Genomic DNA, 15,215 nt, shown 5'->3' with positions numbered 1-15,215 from the left:
AACCACACATACTGTAAAACCAAAGTGCAAAAAAAAAGAAGAAAAAAAGAGACTGTAAATGTCACTCCTTTGAGTTATTCCATCTGCATCACACTCACTGACTTGTGTGGGCAGAGCAGTGTCGGCCTCCTCCCCTCCCCTCCCCTCCTCCCCCCTTCCCTGCACCTGTACTCGTCTCTGCACTTTATCGTCTCACATCGTCACTTCAAACTACTTTCACTATCCCACCAGTGACACCCGCCTGTGACGGGGTGTTGACAGGAGCCAACGTATTAAAACTGAAATCCACTTTTGAATCGCTGCAACCTTCTTCTGTTCCACTTTGCTGTCAACATGTTTTTCTTTCTGTCTGTGTCTGTGTGTGTGTGTCTTTCTTCTTTTCAAGGTGTTTTTTTGCCACTGTGGGTCAGACACTTGTGATGAGTCTGAAGGATTGCCATGACTGTAGGCCAACTTCTGAGAAGAGCGCGGGATCGTTGTGTGACTCTGAGAAGTGCTGTCACTGCTGGTAATCCTTCATGCGTGACGTAAATGAACTGAGGGACGGGGCTGTGCGATAATTTTAAAGAAGAAGAAGAAGAAGAGTCTTAAAAGATGGTTTCCAACATCCTGTGTGCAGTTCAGACTGTTTTCTTTTAGTTCACACATTTTGTCTTGTGACTTGGAGAAACAGCAGAAAGAAGAGTCTGATTAATGATCCCTCACTTTTCAGCACATTATTTTTCATTTTTGTGCAGGGTCATGATGAAATAAAAGCCAAAATGTTTGCAATCCTTGAAAAAAAAAAAAAGTAATCCCTCACTGAATCAACTGTTTAATGGAATGCACTGTATGACAAGGAAGCAGTCCTCCAAAACAAAATGTTTAAAAAAAAAAAAAAAAAAAAAAGTGAAGATGTGTTTTGAACAGCTATTTTTTTTTACCCCATTGAAACAGTTGAAACAGGTCTTCTCTTGTATTGTTTGATGGTAACATGAAATTACGGGATAGAGATTTTTTTTTTTGAAGTAATATCAAAGGCCCAGCGTGTAACATTTAAAAGAATCCACAGGCATAAAATGGATCGACACAAAATGTGTTTGGTTGGATAAAGTCACTTTCTCATTGCCACATAAACCTTTTACCTATTTTCATAAAGGTGATTTTCCTTCATATTGAGATCAAGTGGGACATCAGCAAACAAGGATTCACTTTAAGGTTGTTTGTAATATGATTTTCCACCATCAGATGCTGCCAAATCGTCCACGCAGGGCCTTTAAAACTAGTTATGCTGTGTAAAAACGTGTGTGTGGTGGGATTGGCGGAGGCTGCACAGCTGCACTGTTGTCACCTGGTGACGGTCGCTAATAGCTCAGAGCCTCTGCTGCCTCCTTTACACACACAATCACACGCTAACAAATAATGCACACACTGCAGCAGAATTTCACACACTGCGTTCTATATTGTAAAACCGGATTTGCCTATGAAACTGTGCTGAAAATCTGAAACCAATATCGGGTGACGTCTGATGTTTCTCGGTTGCTGGTTCAACCAGTCAAGGAAACCAAACAAGACAAAAAAAAATTAGGCCAAATGCCCCCATCTTACGTACATTGCTGAAAGTCGATGAATCATGCCGCCTGTTTGCACGACATGTTTCCTGTGCTGCGTTGGCACGTCGGGGCCTTGAGAAGAAGAAGAAGCACACAAAGGTTAATTTAGGAGAGACACCAGGCAGACAGCAGCGCTGACGCCGGTTGCCGTTCCAGTGTGGAAAGTGAGGCCCGTGTCATTACGTTCCGCCCGTGTGTATGAACTGTGGGCGCTTCTCATGCTCGTTGTGTTGCTGTGCTCTCTTTCACACGTGCAGTCCTGTCTTCAGTCACAGCGGCCCTGACTCCCAGCTGCATCTCCTCAACTCTTGAGCTGCTGGTTCAACTGCTGACTCTCAGACGAGCCAGCGAGCGCTGAGCTAAGGTGCCTTGAAGTGAACTGACTTCGCTCACTCTCGGGAGTGACGTCATCACTTCTTCTTTTTTTTTCCCGGCAAGATTTGGCATCTTTCAGATAACATCTTTTGGCGTTGTGGTTGAGAACATTTATAACAAGTCCCCCACTCCCAACACACACACACACACACACACACACACACACACACACACACACACACACACACACACACACACACACACACACAGCTGCAGATCTGTATCTCTATCTCTCTATGTTTGTGTTATCCCTCTTAGTCTCTCTCTGTCGCTCACTTCCCTCTCTGTATGTTACACTCACAGGCGCTAGGAGGTGTAACGTGTCAAAACTGCACCCGGTTGCGCTTGTTTCGCCGGTTACTGACGCCTAAAACCCTGTAGTACACTGCCATCCAGTGGCCATTTGCTGCAATCAGACTTATGCACGTTCGCCCCCCTACACACATGCAGTCTTTTAAGCGGCATACTTTTCTTGGAAACTCGTATAACAGACAGAAGACAATAATAATATATCATAATTTTTATAATTATATTTTTTTAAACGTTATTTTCGCTACAGTTTCGATGTTCACGCCCAGTGGCTCGTTTCAACTGGTCGAACTCTGTTCCGACACACGTCACGACACGACCGTCTCCCATCAGGTGTTTTCCATCCGTCCGTCTGTCTGAACTTCCATCCGTGCAGCTATTTTTAGACATCCCCGACGTCCCGCCTCGCTCTGTCCTGACAGCCTGCGCTTCCTCCTCCGTCCTGTGGATGGCAGCAGTGTACCGGGAAAGGAAAAACGCAGCCGGCTCGCCGCCGTCAGCCTATCAGATGGCCTCAGGCGTTTTTCACGGACACCTGGGGAGAGAGAGAGAGAGAGAGAGAGAGGGAGAGAGGGAGAGAGAGAGAGAGACAGACAGAGACAGAGACAGAGAGAACGCAAACTCACTCTCATCTTCTTGCGTGACGCGGTCGGACTCGTCTGAACTTCTGACCCGCCTCTCATTTGCAACGTAAGTGATCCAATTTACACCCTGGCAGAGGTGCCTGCTAACGGCCATCCATCACCGCAGCGGAGGCTGTTGGGCTTCAGTGGAAGCAAGCACATGTGTGTGCGCATCTAATGCTGCACTGGCATACTGAACACCCCCCCCCACCCCCCCCACCATTTGTTTCACGACACTTCCTGATTTGAATTTGAACACCCTGCTAAAGCTGCTCCTCCTCCACTCCTTCACTCACGACTGCGTCTAGACCACTGAGCAAATCGCAAAAAAAACGTTTGCGGGTGTCGCGCCGCGCGAGATAAATCTGCAAATCACTCAACTTTTGCCCTGCAGTTGCTGCTCATCAGAGGAGAGTAGGCGAAAAAGAAAAACACGATGAATGACTCATCTTAGTCTGTAACCCGTTGGTCGCTTTGCAGCCTTCGACCAATTTCGCCGTGGATACGACTAACCCACCCCTCCGCCCCCCTCCCGCCCATCCGTCAGCAAAGTTCGGCGCCGAGCTATACGACTCAGTGGCGGTCAACGCCCCCCCCCCACCCCCACCTCCTTCCTAATGGGAGACAATTACACAGTCGGTGGCGTCTTCACTGACTTCTGATGAGACTCATTCGTCGAGGAAATGGCCACGTAATCATGTGTGTGTAATGTGCTAACACTGCTCATTGCTCACTGAGTCGGGGCTGGCGCGGGGTCGCCTGGATGTTCAGGCCGCGCCGGGGTCCTCAACGTTGCGAAAGCGAAAGCGCTTTTTTTTTACACTCTGACGGAACAAAGCACACGATCCAGCAAACATTGACTGGTTCTCAGAACTTTGCTTTCCGTAGCAGGTTGACGAGAGTTGTGGATGTTTCATCGTCCCTCAATTCAACAATTTGATATTTGAGCAGTTCGAGGTCTGACCCTCTTGTCTGGTCAGTTGATCACTGTACCCAATAAAGTGGGCGGTAAACATAAAAAATAATCCTCAAAACTGAGAATAGTCCAGTCTGATGTCTCTTCTGTGTTGTGTCTTTGTAAAGAACTGACTGTTATGATGTCACGAAGAGCAGATCCGTGACATCATTCCCAGTCAGGTGTTGTTTCCTTTGAGTCCGCCTTATTTGGTCTCCTCTCAAAATAGCTTCTTTTTTTTTTTTTTTAACAGAATTCAGTAACTAGACTTGTAAATGGGCTGTTTTCTTTTTCGGATAATTAACTTTCTGAGACTGCAACTCTGGAGTCCGGGAGGAAAACCTGAATGCGATGGCAACTCTTTATTTATCCCATTATTTACGGCTGTCGGTGGCTGCCTTTCAAACTTCCAAGCGGAGCTAATGCGACTTCACTTCACGAGCTTTTCATGCTTTAACCCCTGGAACAAGTTCAATTTCATGCGAACCCTGGAGGTAATTGGTCCTGTGACTGCGTGGGCTGATAACGAGGCCACTGTCCTCGGCAGCCGCCGTCCTTTTGATGTCGTCGAATTTGATGTGATGGAAACACAACCCCGACGCCTCTCTGTCGCCGTCCCATCTGATCTGCACATTAAAGTCGCCCAGACGTAATAAAAGTCTGGCGACTATCACAAAGAAAAGATAAACCCAGTATGTTTTCAATATGTTGTGTTTCAGAGTGTTTTTCTTCGCTGTTGATTCCCTTTTACGCAGATGCTGCTGCTCTCGCATTGGGTCAGACGGGCGTCCGCAGCTGATGTAAACAGCAGCAACAGTCCAGATCAAGTGAGGGCGGGGATTCCAGAGTGGCTGGTGAGATGTTGTTTCAGGTCCAATCATCCCAACATCTATCTATTGCCGTCAAGGAAAGGCACAAAAATCTGAACTAAAAACTGGAACATCTGTCAATTCTGGATTTGACGGACGCAAATCACAATCCAAACTTTTTTTTTTCTCTTTGTCGGAAATAAGTTTTTTTTTTAACTGATATTGATTCGGCGCTGCCGCATGAAATATGTTGCGGCCGTGGCAATAATCTCCAGCTTGGATTCAGCTTCTACAGTGTTATCTCTTCAAGAAACCACTTTGTTTTGACAGTAACAAATGCCCCCGAGTTGTTTGGGTGACCGGAAAGGGTTTCATATATATACTTCATTTCATTATTTTTGACAAAAGAATTCATCTTCTTTGTCCCTGATAGTTTTTGGAAATGCGTGAGCGTTCTGAAGATAAGACGGACGACCAGAGTGCACGTAGAGATTGTGTGTCGCTGTTGTCGTCCGAGAGAAGCGCTTTCCAATCAGAGCATCGGCCATCAGCAGGGACAGAATTTACGTTTATTTTCCCCGCCCATCATTAAATGCTCTTTATTAGCCATTTCCCGCTCTTCTTCCATTGCTGCTTTAATAGAAACGGTGAAATCCTGATAACGTTCTGCTGCAGTATGCGTCACATTAGCGTCCAGAGTCGTGAAGGCCTGCCCAGCAACATGTGGACAATGTTTCTGGCCACGTGACTCTTCTTTTTTCCCCCTGCTCGAATGTGTTTCCCTACATGTAGTTTGTGTGTTTTAATTAAGTTCAAATCATAGTGACAAAAGAAAAATTTATTCCGTTTGAATGAGGGGTACAAAATCACACAATGGTGTCCTCAACACAAAGTGAGTTCACACTTAGTCTGAGACCTAAAACCTAAGAGCACTCTTTGTTTACATCCAAAAGTATTGTAGTAATATTGTAGTATGTAGTAAGTAGTACTAGTAAGCTCTTGACTGCGAGAGGTGCTTTGGCAATTCAAGAAAAGTTGCACATTTATCAACAGCTATCATTAGCTCTCGTCATTTGGGATGGCAGTAGAGTTGCCAACCGTCCCTTTAAATAGTTGACAATGAATTGTGTCCCGTTTTATATTGATACGGCGGAGCGGGTTTGGCCCTTTTTCAATGCAAAATCACGTTTGTTTCCATAGAGTTTGTGCTCAAAACCGTCATCTATGTATTGCAGGCAACACCATGGCGCAACCCATTCACAACAACTGCGTATTGTATAAAAATGTGTTTGATTAAAAGATTTCAATCCACTGTAAACATTCATCTCATTTCTAAAGTCTATTGGGAACAAAAGCAGTTCAAACTATGTGAACCATATACTTTTTTGAAACCCTATCTTAAGTTATGATTTACCACGACTGGGGAGCCACTGGCCTGTGAAGGTCATGGCCCCCTGCGGGAGGGAGGCCCTCCTTTATTTTTCTGAATGACAGTTGGCAACACTAGACGGCAGTAGGCACTGTGCTGACGCATACAATTAAAAATCAGAACATCTAAATGGGAGACACGAACCGGGATCTCCGAAGGCAGCCGCAACCAACGGGCAGGATCATTCATCCACGACGCCTTATTTAAAAATCCAACAGCTCCTTCCATCTCGGCAACATGTGGCCCGGGACACTTTATCAAACTGAAGGTTTATCTAAGTGCAGCGGGAGGGGAAAGCGGAGGGGAGGGGAGGCGAGGGGAGGCTCGACGCTGCCGCTGCCGCTGCCGCTGCTCCTGCGGGGAGAGATTGCCTTCACTTGCGCGGCACCGACAGAGCAAAACAATGCGCCGCGTGATAAAAAATTGCTTCATAACTCTCGCATTGTGTGTCTGGCATCATTATGAGGCGCAATAGCCTCTGGAGGTCCTCCCCCTCTCCCCTCCCCCCGACTTTTATTGGCGTTCCTCTGGCGGCAGCAAAGTCTCATCCATTAAACAAATCAGGGGTTTGTGTATTAGATTAGCCGTACAGCCGGCATCGGGGGGACGCCGAGCACAACACATAACACCTCGTCTCGTTCCCTCCCATAATCCCCCGGAATAAATTACCTAATTGACAGCATTAGGGTGATACTTGTCAGAAGGTGCCTCTTAAAGCGTTATGTGTAATGAAAATGCACAGCGTCGCTAAATTGTGGGGTCCCCCCCCCCCCTCATTTTCTCAGCTTCGCGCGTTAAAAATGATAAACGGCCGCCATTTGGGGCATATTTAGAGCGAGGCCTCTCCTCGTCGCCGAGCTGCCACGTCTCATTTTTCCATATTTCTTAATAAATTTGCGGCGTCAGTGATATTAAAAGCTCATTTCTGCTGAGGAATATTTATTCAAGCGGGCGTGCGAAGGGAGCCAATGTCACGCCGAGGCTCGCGTGGCACCTCGCACGCCCCTCGCCTTCCCCCGCCCCTCCCCCACTGTGTCACTCCGCTCTTCGATGACCCGTGAGGTGAGAGACTGACTGCCCCCCACTGGCGAGGGGTCAACACTGCAGCGCAGGTTCAAGAAGTGTCCCTCACAGTTCAGTGCACTATTCATACGGCTGAAAAGACAACCGAGCCGCTCTTGACTTTTCCTAAAGTGAAAAAGTGGCGAGCATCTTCTTGAGGTGGCGGTGGTGTGCACGTGGTCGGGCGACGCTTCCCTCGGATCAGCAAAAAAAGAAGAAGAAGAAGAAGAAGAAGAAGAAGAAGAAGAAGAAGAAGAAGAAGAAGAAGAAGAAAGAAAGAAGAGCTTCTTGCTCGCGGGCGAGCCGCACTCCTCCCTATTTGTGTAGAATAAAAAGCTTGAATGGTTTCTGGGGAGGAGGAACTTCTCAAAGCCAGGAGACAGCTGTCTGGACGGCAGATTATTTTTATAACGCCACACTTTGATGTCACTGGAAAATAACAGAGGAAGGCAAAGCTCCTCCTCCAGTCATAATGAGAACGAACGGCCACTTCCAGAACATTAAAAGTCCTCTTTTGTCCCCGCGCAATGACCCCAGCGTGGTCAGAAGAGGCTGTGGAGGAGAATTAGTGTGTCTCACAGTAAGAAAAAAAAACTATGAATTCAACTCTGTTTCTGTTACATCTGGCAGAAGTAAATACAAGGCTCGCACTTTAACTTGAGCGTTTACGTTTTTTGGACAGGAGTTATTTTGTGGGACGTCAGCGGACGTAGGAGCATGTTCGGACCGGAGAGTTTTATTGGGCCCACACTGTGACGTCACAGACAGCCACAGACAGCCGCTTTTAGAAGATCACAACCTGTGCACTTTTCAACTCCACTCCTGGTGGAGGAAAATCAGAGGGATGAGGGGTCTGCTTTTTGAGAAATAATAATAACAACGATGAAAGTGAAACAATACTATTTCTGTTCTCATCACTAAGATCATGGATATGTAGAAAATTATAGAAAATGTGGTTTGAATAAAGTGTAAAGCAGCATCAGGGTCTTCCAGAGATGCAAAAATGTTTTTCTCTGCTTAACCTTTAGGATCGGTAATAATTATTTCTCAAGGATGCAGTGTTTTTTTTTCTGATAAAAGTAAATGTCCTTCCGCCTTCACAATATGGGAGCAATGTCAAGTCATAACAAAATGTACTTTTATTCTTCAAAGACTCACTCTGAGGGCCTGTTGTTCATACGTTAAGGAACTGTTTTTGAAAATAAATGGAAAAAAAAAAAAATCTCCTCTTGTTTCTCTGCGCCTTTTTTTTTGTACTGCCGCTTTTAATCTCGCTGTGCAGGTCACAATGACAATGAAATCTATCTATCTATCTATCTACAGACGACCCAGAAATGTGTCCGGCTGCGTGTGTGCGTGCGTGTGTGTGTTCTTGGACTGAACTTTGGGTTGGGGGACGGTCAGTGGGCACGGCTCCTCTGTCCAGATGTGCTGCCATATTGGATCTCCAGGAGGCCTTCACCCGCCTCCTAAAAAGTGCAAAAGTATAAAAAGCAACAGCTGGTCCAGCAAGGGGGGGGAAAAAAAACAAAAAAACCCCTCTAACCTTTTGTTTCCTGCATTCCGATTACCTTTGTCACTCTTCTTCAGCCACAAAGTCACAGCCTTCCAACTATTACAAATGGCTGTCGTGTCACTATCTAAACGTCTTTTTTGACTTTTATTTGTGTCTGTCCCCCCCCCCGCTGAGCCTTTCACTCTCCTCCTGAGGAAGTGATTACCCCGGATACGGGCGAGATATTCCTGTCAGCGGTAATGTTCTCTGATTGCCGAGGAGAAATGATGGGCCTGGCTTATGGGGATGAGGTAGAATAACAAAGTGTTTTTGAGGGTGTTTTTTCTTTTGTTTTGTTTTGTTTTTTGGAAAACAAGCTTCCTCCCGGAGTGTAATCGCGCCTCTCATCTCTTGAAATGACGCTTAAAAGAAAACAGAAAAAACAAAAAAAACATCAGACATGACTGATCTGAAACTGGAAACAAAGGCTGATAATGTGATGAAATACTTATTTCTGCACCTACTGCAATACACAGAGGAAGGAGGCGCTCTTACCCGGGACGCTAAATCACCGACACTCTGATATGACAGCGAGGGACAAACACCCCCGCTGAGATCCTACAATTTCCCCTACAACAATTTATGTCGTTTTTTTTTTTTTTTTTTTCTTCCCTCTCTGCGGGCGTGACAGGTGCACAGGAGAAGACGCACCAAGTCGAGGGGGGGCGGGTCCAGCAACTTGTTTCAGCCAATAGCAGCGCGTCCGGGCGAGGATTTGCGATTGACGGTCAGCCGCTCTGACCAATCGCAGAAGGCAGTGGGAGGGACCCGGGCTGTGGGAGGTGTGTCCGGCGGTACGAGTCTCCAGCTGCACACTATCCAAGTCGACGAGTAAATGGCACGAGTGTTGCCTCGCGCTGCTTAGACCAGCTTCACAGTGCGCGCTCAGGGGGGAAACTACGGTCCTACTTTTTTTTTTTGTTGGTGTCTTTTTCTTTGTTTGTTTGTCCTCCCTTTCTTTCTTGCTCGCGCAACCAGGTGACTAATTTGACGCACGGGGGCTCAGAAGGAACCGGGGACCTTAAAGGGAGGGGATTTGATTTGTTTGGACCACTTGCAAACTTCAGTCCAGTCGAAGCTCAAGTTCCCCCTTTGAAAAAAAAAAAAAAAAAAAAAAACCCTCCCACAACCTACTGATCCCCCCCCCTCACCCACCCCCTGACTGTGCCGAGGAGAGACACGCTGCCGCTGCCGGACATGTGAATTTTACACAGTGGATAACTTGCCAAGCGCCGAACCATGAAACCCGCCACATCCGCCGCCGCCGCCGCCGCCTTCACCAGCCTGCGCTGCTTCGGCTTCCTGCTGACCTGCCTGCTCGTCGACTCAGGCTCTGCACAATCAGGTGAGTGAGACGCCGTGCACCTGCCTCCTTATCCGCCCTGTCTGCCTGCATGCCTGCCTTCCCCACCGAGTGTTGTTGCTGTATCCGTGGAGATCCGTGGCCCCGGTGCGCACTGAGCGCACTGGCACGTCGATACTTGCGGCTTTTCAAGCTGCTGTTGCTGTGCGTGTTTTGTGCGTATGCTTGTTTTAAACGTTGGTCGATGGTCGATCCTGCAACACTTCACACAACATCCGATCCCGCCGCTACCTGCTGTCACTCCCCCCCCCCCGAAGAGGCTCCGGCAGGTACGGCAGGTTGTTGCTGCTGCGGTGCGTTCACTTGCCGAGGTGAGCCGCGAGCCTTGCAGCGCCACAGGGTGTCACGGAGTGGGACGGAGAGAAAGAGAGAGAGATAGTGTGTGTGTGTGTGTGTGTGTGTGTGTGTGTGTGTGTGTGTGTGTGTGTGTGTGTGTGTGTCTTGCACAGAGCGGCACTGTTGAACTCGGAAGGGGGAGAAGAGAGCGTTTTAATGCCCGGTGCACGTGAGGCGGCGCGGGTGACACTGGGCTCGCCTCGCAACAGACCACCACTGTGTCACTGTGTGTGTCTGCCGCGCGTCTCTGAAAAGTTCCCAGCTCCAGTTTCACTCCTAGCAGCAGCTGAGACTGATCGGTGATCGGTGATCAGTCTGGCGGCGGTGCTGCTGTCAGATCTGACACATCCTCGACCTGCTGTCCCTGTGTGTTTCTCCCCCCCCCCCCTCCACACGCGGCTCAACTCATTTATGTCAAGTCTGCAACCTGTGCAAAGAGGCGATAGCGGAGGCAAACATGCACCGGTACGCACCCTGCAATCGGTGCGGAGGGGGAGAAATAAAAGACAAAGCGGATTATCGCGAAATGACGTTATTCCCCATTTCAGGTGAAATCCTCCCCTGAGGGGGATCCCGCGTTTCGGACCGCTGCTCGGCATTCTGCTCGTTGCGCGCGGGAGAGAGTCTGAGCTGAGGGGTGTGTGTGTGTGTGTGTGTGTGTGTGTGTGTGTGTGTGTGTGTGTGTGTGTGTGTGTGTGTGTGTGTGTGTGTGTGTGTGTGTGCAAATACAAATTATGCACCGCGTGCGTGTGGATTTTGTCCAATAGGTGTCGTCACTATCATGCGTGACGAGCACCGCCAGGACACCGCGAGGGAGGGTGGCTTGCTTTCCGTTTTACGTGCGTAAAAAACCCTCCAATTTACGAACTTTTACGAGCTTAACGCTTGAAATTCACGACCCAGAATCCTCTGGGTTTTTTTTTTTTTTCGGGTGTGAAAAATCGAGGAGTTTCTTCTCTTTGCAGGGCGACTTTCCATTCCTTCGCCTCGGTCCCGTCCTGCTGTTTAAACATTAACCGAGAAGCGTTTTTTTAATTTTTTTATTTATTTTTATTTTTTATTGTATTTCATTCTGTTGACGCACAGACTCCTAAAAAAACGAGCTGTTGGCAGCTGGTTCTGAGGTTGATGGCGCTTCACAATTTGTTTCTGGGACGCAGGTGTCATTTCCCCCCCCCCAACTCTGTACGCACGCGCACACAAAAATACATTTTGGTGTTAGGGGAAACTTTTAAGGGGGGGGGGGGGTGTAATTTTTGTTTCCCATTGATTTTGAAACATCTGATAAAACTGGACTGTGGCTTGTTGCTGGTTGGTTGCTTTTAAACGATATTTGCGTGCCTTACGTTGTAAAAATATGATGCAAAAATATGAAGCCTGTGCTGGTGACCGGATCTGGCGTGAAGGAGGATGTCGTCACCCCCCCGTACACACACACACACACACACACACGCACACACTCCCTCACACTGGCTGAGTGGCATCCGAGAGCCGCGCGCGCGCCAACAGGAAGCTGTGGATGAATCTGTGCGTAAAAAAAACACGGATTATGATCGGATAGGCAGCTTGAGGCAAAAGCCTCGAGACATGCGTGTGCATGCCCGCGTATTTGTGTGTGTGTGTGTGTGTGTGTGTGTGTGTGTGTGTGTGTGTGTGTGTGTGTGTGTGTGTGTGTGTGTGTGTGTGTGTGTGTGCTAGAGCACGCACAGTGCACGCTTTTCTGGGCGCGCTCGCGTTAACCTGGAGGGGTTTGGAGAGGACAGTGACGCGTGAAAGCCAACTGATGCGTTTTTTTTGGTTTTACGTTTTTGTGTTTTCCACTTTGCCCTTTTTTCTTTTGGTATCAGCTCCAAACCATCAGGTTCCTTGACGGGAAAAGGTTCTGCTTTGTATGATTAAACCGAGTTGTTTGTTTTTTGTACAAATCAAAGTTCATCATCTTATCAGAAAATTTGAAAGTGAAGACTGTTTTTTTTTTTTTTTTAACAGAATTGTTCCACTGTATCTTTGAAACCCTTGCCTATTATACCTTGGTGTGTGTGTGTGTGTGTGTGTGTGTGTGTGTGTGTGTGTGTGTGTGTGTGTGTGTGTGTGTGTGTTCACTCTATAAACTGCATGATAGAGGTGGAAAAGCCATATGGCCGCATTCCAAAAGTCCGTCTATGATTATAAATATTAATGTGCCTGGAGAGCAGGAGTGCAGTCATCCGGCCTACCTGCATCTACCTGTGTGTATGTGTGTGTGCGTTCACACATGTACCCGTGCATGTGCGCAGCCATGTATAAAAACCTGACCTTTGACCTGAGGTCTACAATGCTGACGGTTTTTATTTGACAGATATTTAATCGTTCTAGTTTCACGCTTTGTCTTGTGCTGCACATCTGCGAGGGTGAGGAAGGTGTTGATCGCCCCCTGCTGGAGGGCCAGAGTGCAGGAGGTCTAACTTTTCCTCGTCCCGGTGCAGTAAAATGCGCTCAATCAGCTTTAAGCCTTGATTTCAGCAGCACTGCGGCTCTTCGTCTGTTTACTTACTTAGCCTCGCTAAAATCTCCACACACTTTAAAAAAAAAGGATGCATCTCTCTTCTAGTGTCTTCTAGTCGGTCTGGCCGTCCGTACTTGTCCTGCCTCCCGGTGCATTGTGGGTGTTTATTTTTAACCCATTACTGTAAATCCATGTTTTTCCTTCCCTGAAGGACGGTGCGAAGGTCTGAAGCGGAGCGAGCTGCACCGCTGCTCGTCAGGTGTGCCAACCGCCTCCTTAAATTGAAAGCTCAGCGCCGCTTCAGCTCCATGAACACCAGGTTAAACTTTACGCTGCGTTTTTAATATCCCGCCACATCTCCATATACGTTTAATATCCGCTCCGACCGCGGCGGAGAGTCTCAGTTTTAGACCTGTCACTAATCAGGGGAGCGCACAGCGTGTTTGGAATTTTATCTGGATTAAAAAAAGAAAGAAAAGAAAACCGGCACTTGATTCTTTTTCTCCTCCCTCTTTCACTCCTCCCGTCGCTCCTCTTCGCTCCGACTACCAGTTTCCCTGTCTCGAAGAGTGACGCCACATTCGCGGCCCACACAGCTCTGCTCTGCTCTGCTTTGCTCTGCGCCGCAAACTCCTCTCGCTCTCTCATCTTTTGCCTGTGGCCGCTCGATAAAGCAGCTCTGACCCCCCCTGCCGCCGCCGCCGCCAGGCCTCTTTTTATTAGAAGAATGGCTGCCTTTGATTAGGAGGCGATCCGCTTCCATTTGTCGGCGACGCACCGGAATGTGAACCTTTCATCTGCTGGGCCTGCGCCGGGCTGAGAGAGAGGAGAGCCTCTGACGGAGAGAGTCTCCCGAGGCGGCGCTGCCGCCGAGGTGGTCAGCGCCCGGCGACGCACCGAGGCCTCCTGTTGTTTGCTGAAGGTCTTGTGTGCGGCGTTGCGTTGCTTTCATACCGCCATGTTCGGTGAGCGCCGACTGGAGTGGAGCAGCCACACCTGATCAGTTGCGGCAAAACGAATCGATCGAAACTCAGGAAACAGCGTATTTAACCCTTTGTTTGCAGCTCTCTGGGAAACAAACCCCACTGCGATGAAGCTTGTGGTTAAACTTAGCCAAACTCGCACATTTTTTTTTTTACTTCCTGCATGGGTGGGGTTGTTGTCTTCCCCTCGGGGGAGAGGTATCCAGCTCCCCCTTGTGACATCACAAAGGGCCGACTCGCCAGTCCCAGCAGGCATTTTCTTCCAGGTGCAGCGAGATGCCGAAGCGAAAGATGGAATCTTTTTATTTCTGGGCACGTCGCTGATGCAAACGGAGACGCAGCGTTGCTGGAAAACACGGGTTCATTTGAATTTCGCACAGCAGGGGACCTTTAAATATTTTAATGCCCGACAGCGGCCTTGTGGTAGAGTGTCTGGTCTGAGAGCCCCGAAGAGCGGAGCTACCTGGGTTTGATCCTCAGTCAGGTCACGCAAAAAATAAAAATAAAAATGCGGCCTCCAGGGGGCGCTCCTTCTGTGTCCTCACCGTGCTGAAAACCGTGACAGAATAAGGGGGATTCAGGTGCAGCCTACTGAAGACAAGTGGCATTGTTTGAAAAAAACAAACACACTTTTATTACCAAATCATTTTTCCACTTCTCACAGTGATTATTATGAAGAAAGACTTTCAGCTTGTGGCTCAGTACTGCCGCACATTGCAGCAGGGGAAAACAAGAGGTGCCAAAAGGCCTCTGCTGCAGGAAATAAATCCTTGCATTATTTTCTTCGCTGTGCACTTCTTGCTTATGGATTTTGCCCTCCAGCCAGACTCGGCAACGAAAAAAAACAAAACAAAACCAAAAAAAAAAGTTTGTGTAATCTCGAGCGTGCTTACTTCGTAAGAAAAGTGGAAACCATTAAGTTTCCTCTAAATCTCCACCCCCCCCACCCCCACCCCACCCCACCTCACCCCTCCTCCACCTCCTCGATAAACAAACTGCTTTTGAACCGCAGGCATCAATAATGTATGTGCGGCACCCACAATGCAGCCCACTCTAATATTCCAGCGGGGACTTGAGGAGCGCGAGCGGCCCTCTGCTGGCCGTGTGGCCGCGTGTCGCCTCTAATGGCGCCGCTTGTGTTTCATAATCTGCTGCGATGTCACTGTAATATCCTTTAATCACCACCGCCGGGACTCTCGCGACGCTATCGGCCCTCGTTCGATCACAGGTGCCTCAGCGCCGCCGTGGCCGAGACCTGCTGCTGTGTTTTTTTTTTTTTTTTTTCGCCAGCAGCACACCTCGCTTTTTTCTATTTTTTTTCCTGTCTCAATTTGTTGAC

The 15,215-nt window shown here is 48.2% G+C and overlaps 1 protein-coding gene across 2 annotated transcripts in view; it reads left to right on the top strand.

Moving 5' to 3' along the window:
• The first annotated feature begins 9,486 nt into the window (after positions 1-9,486).
• The window catches only part of erbb4b (erb-b2 receptor tyrosine kinase 4b), a 226,887-nt gene continuing 221,158 nt past the window's right edge, over positions 9,487-15,215 (top strand). Inside the window, exon 1 of one of the 2 annotated variants that reach the window (XM_076039762.1) lies at positions 9,487-10,054. In XM_076039762.1, coding sequence (XP_075895877.1) covers positions 9,949-10,054 — 106 coding nt within the window. In that variant the 5' untranslated portion in view covers positions 9,487-9,948. The remainder of the gene's footprint in view (positions 10,055-15,215) is intronic. The other variant, XM_076039761.1, reaches the window with a different exon arrangement.

The sequence above is a fragment of the Nelusetta ayraudi genome, unplaced genomic scaffold (genome assembly GCF_046127955.1).
Source record: "Nelusetta ayraudi isolate G7.1 ecotype Tasmania unplaced genomic scaffold, CSIRO-AGI_Nayr_v1 ptg000060l, whole genome shotgun sequence".
Taxonomy (NCBI): Eukaryota; Metazoa; Chordata; class Actinopteri; order Tetraodontiformes; family Monacanthidae; genus Nelusetta; species Nelusetta ayraudi.
The sequence above is the reverse complement of the archived record's forward strand: the minus strand, read 5'-3'. Positions and strand labels throughout refer to the sequence as shown.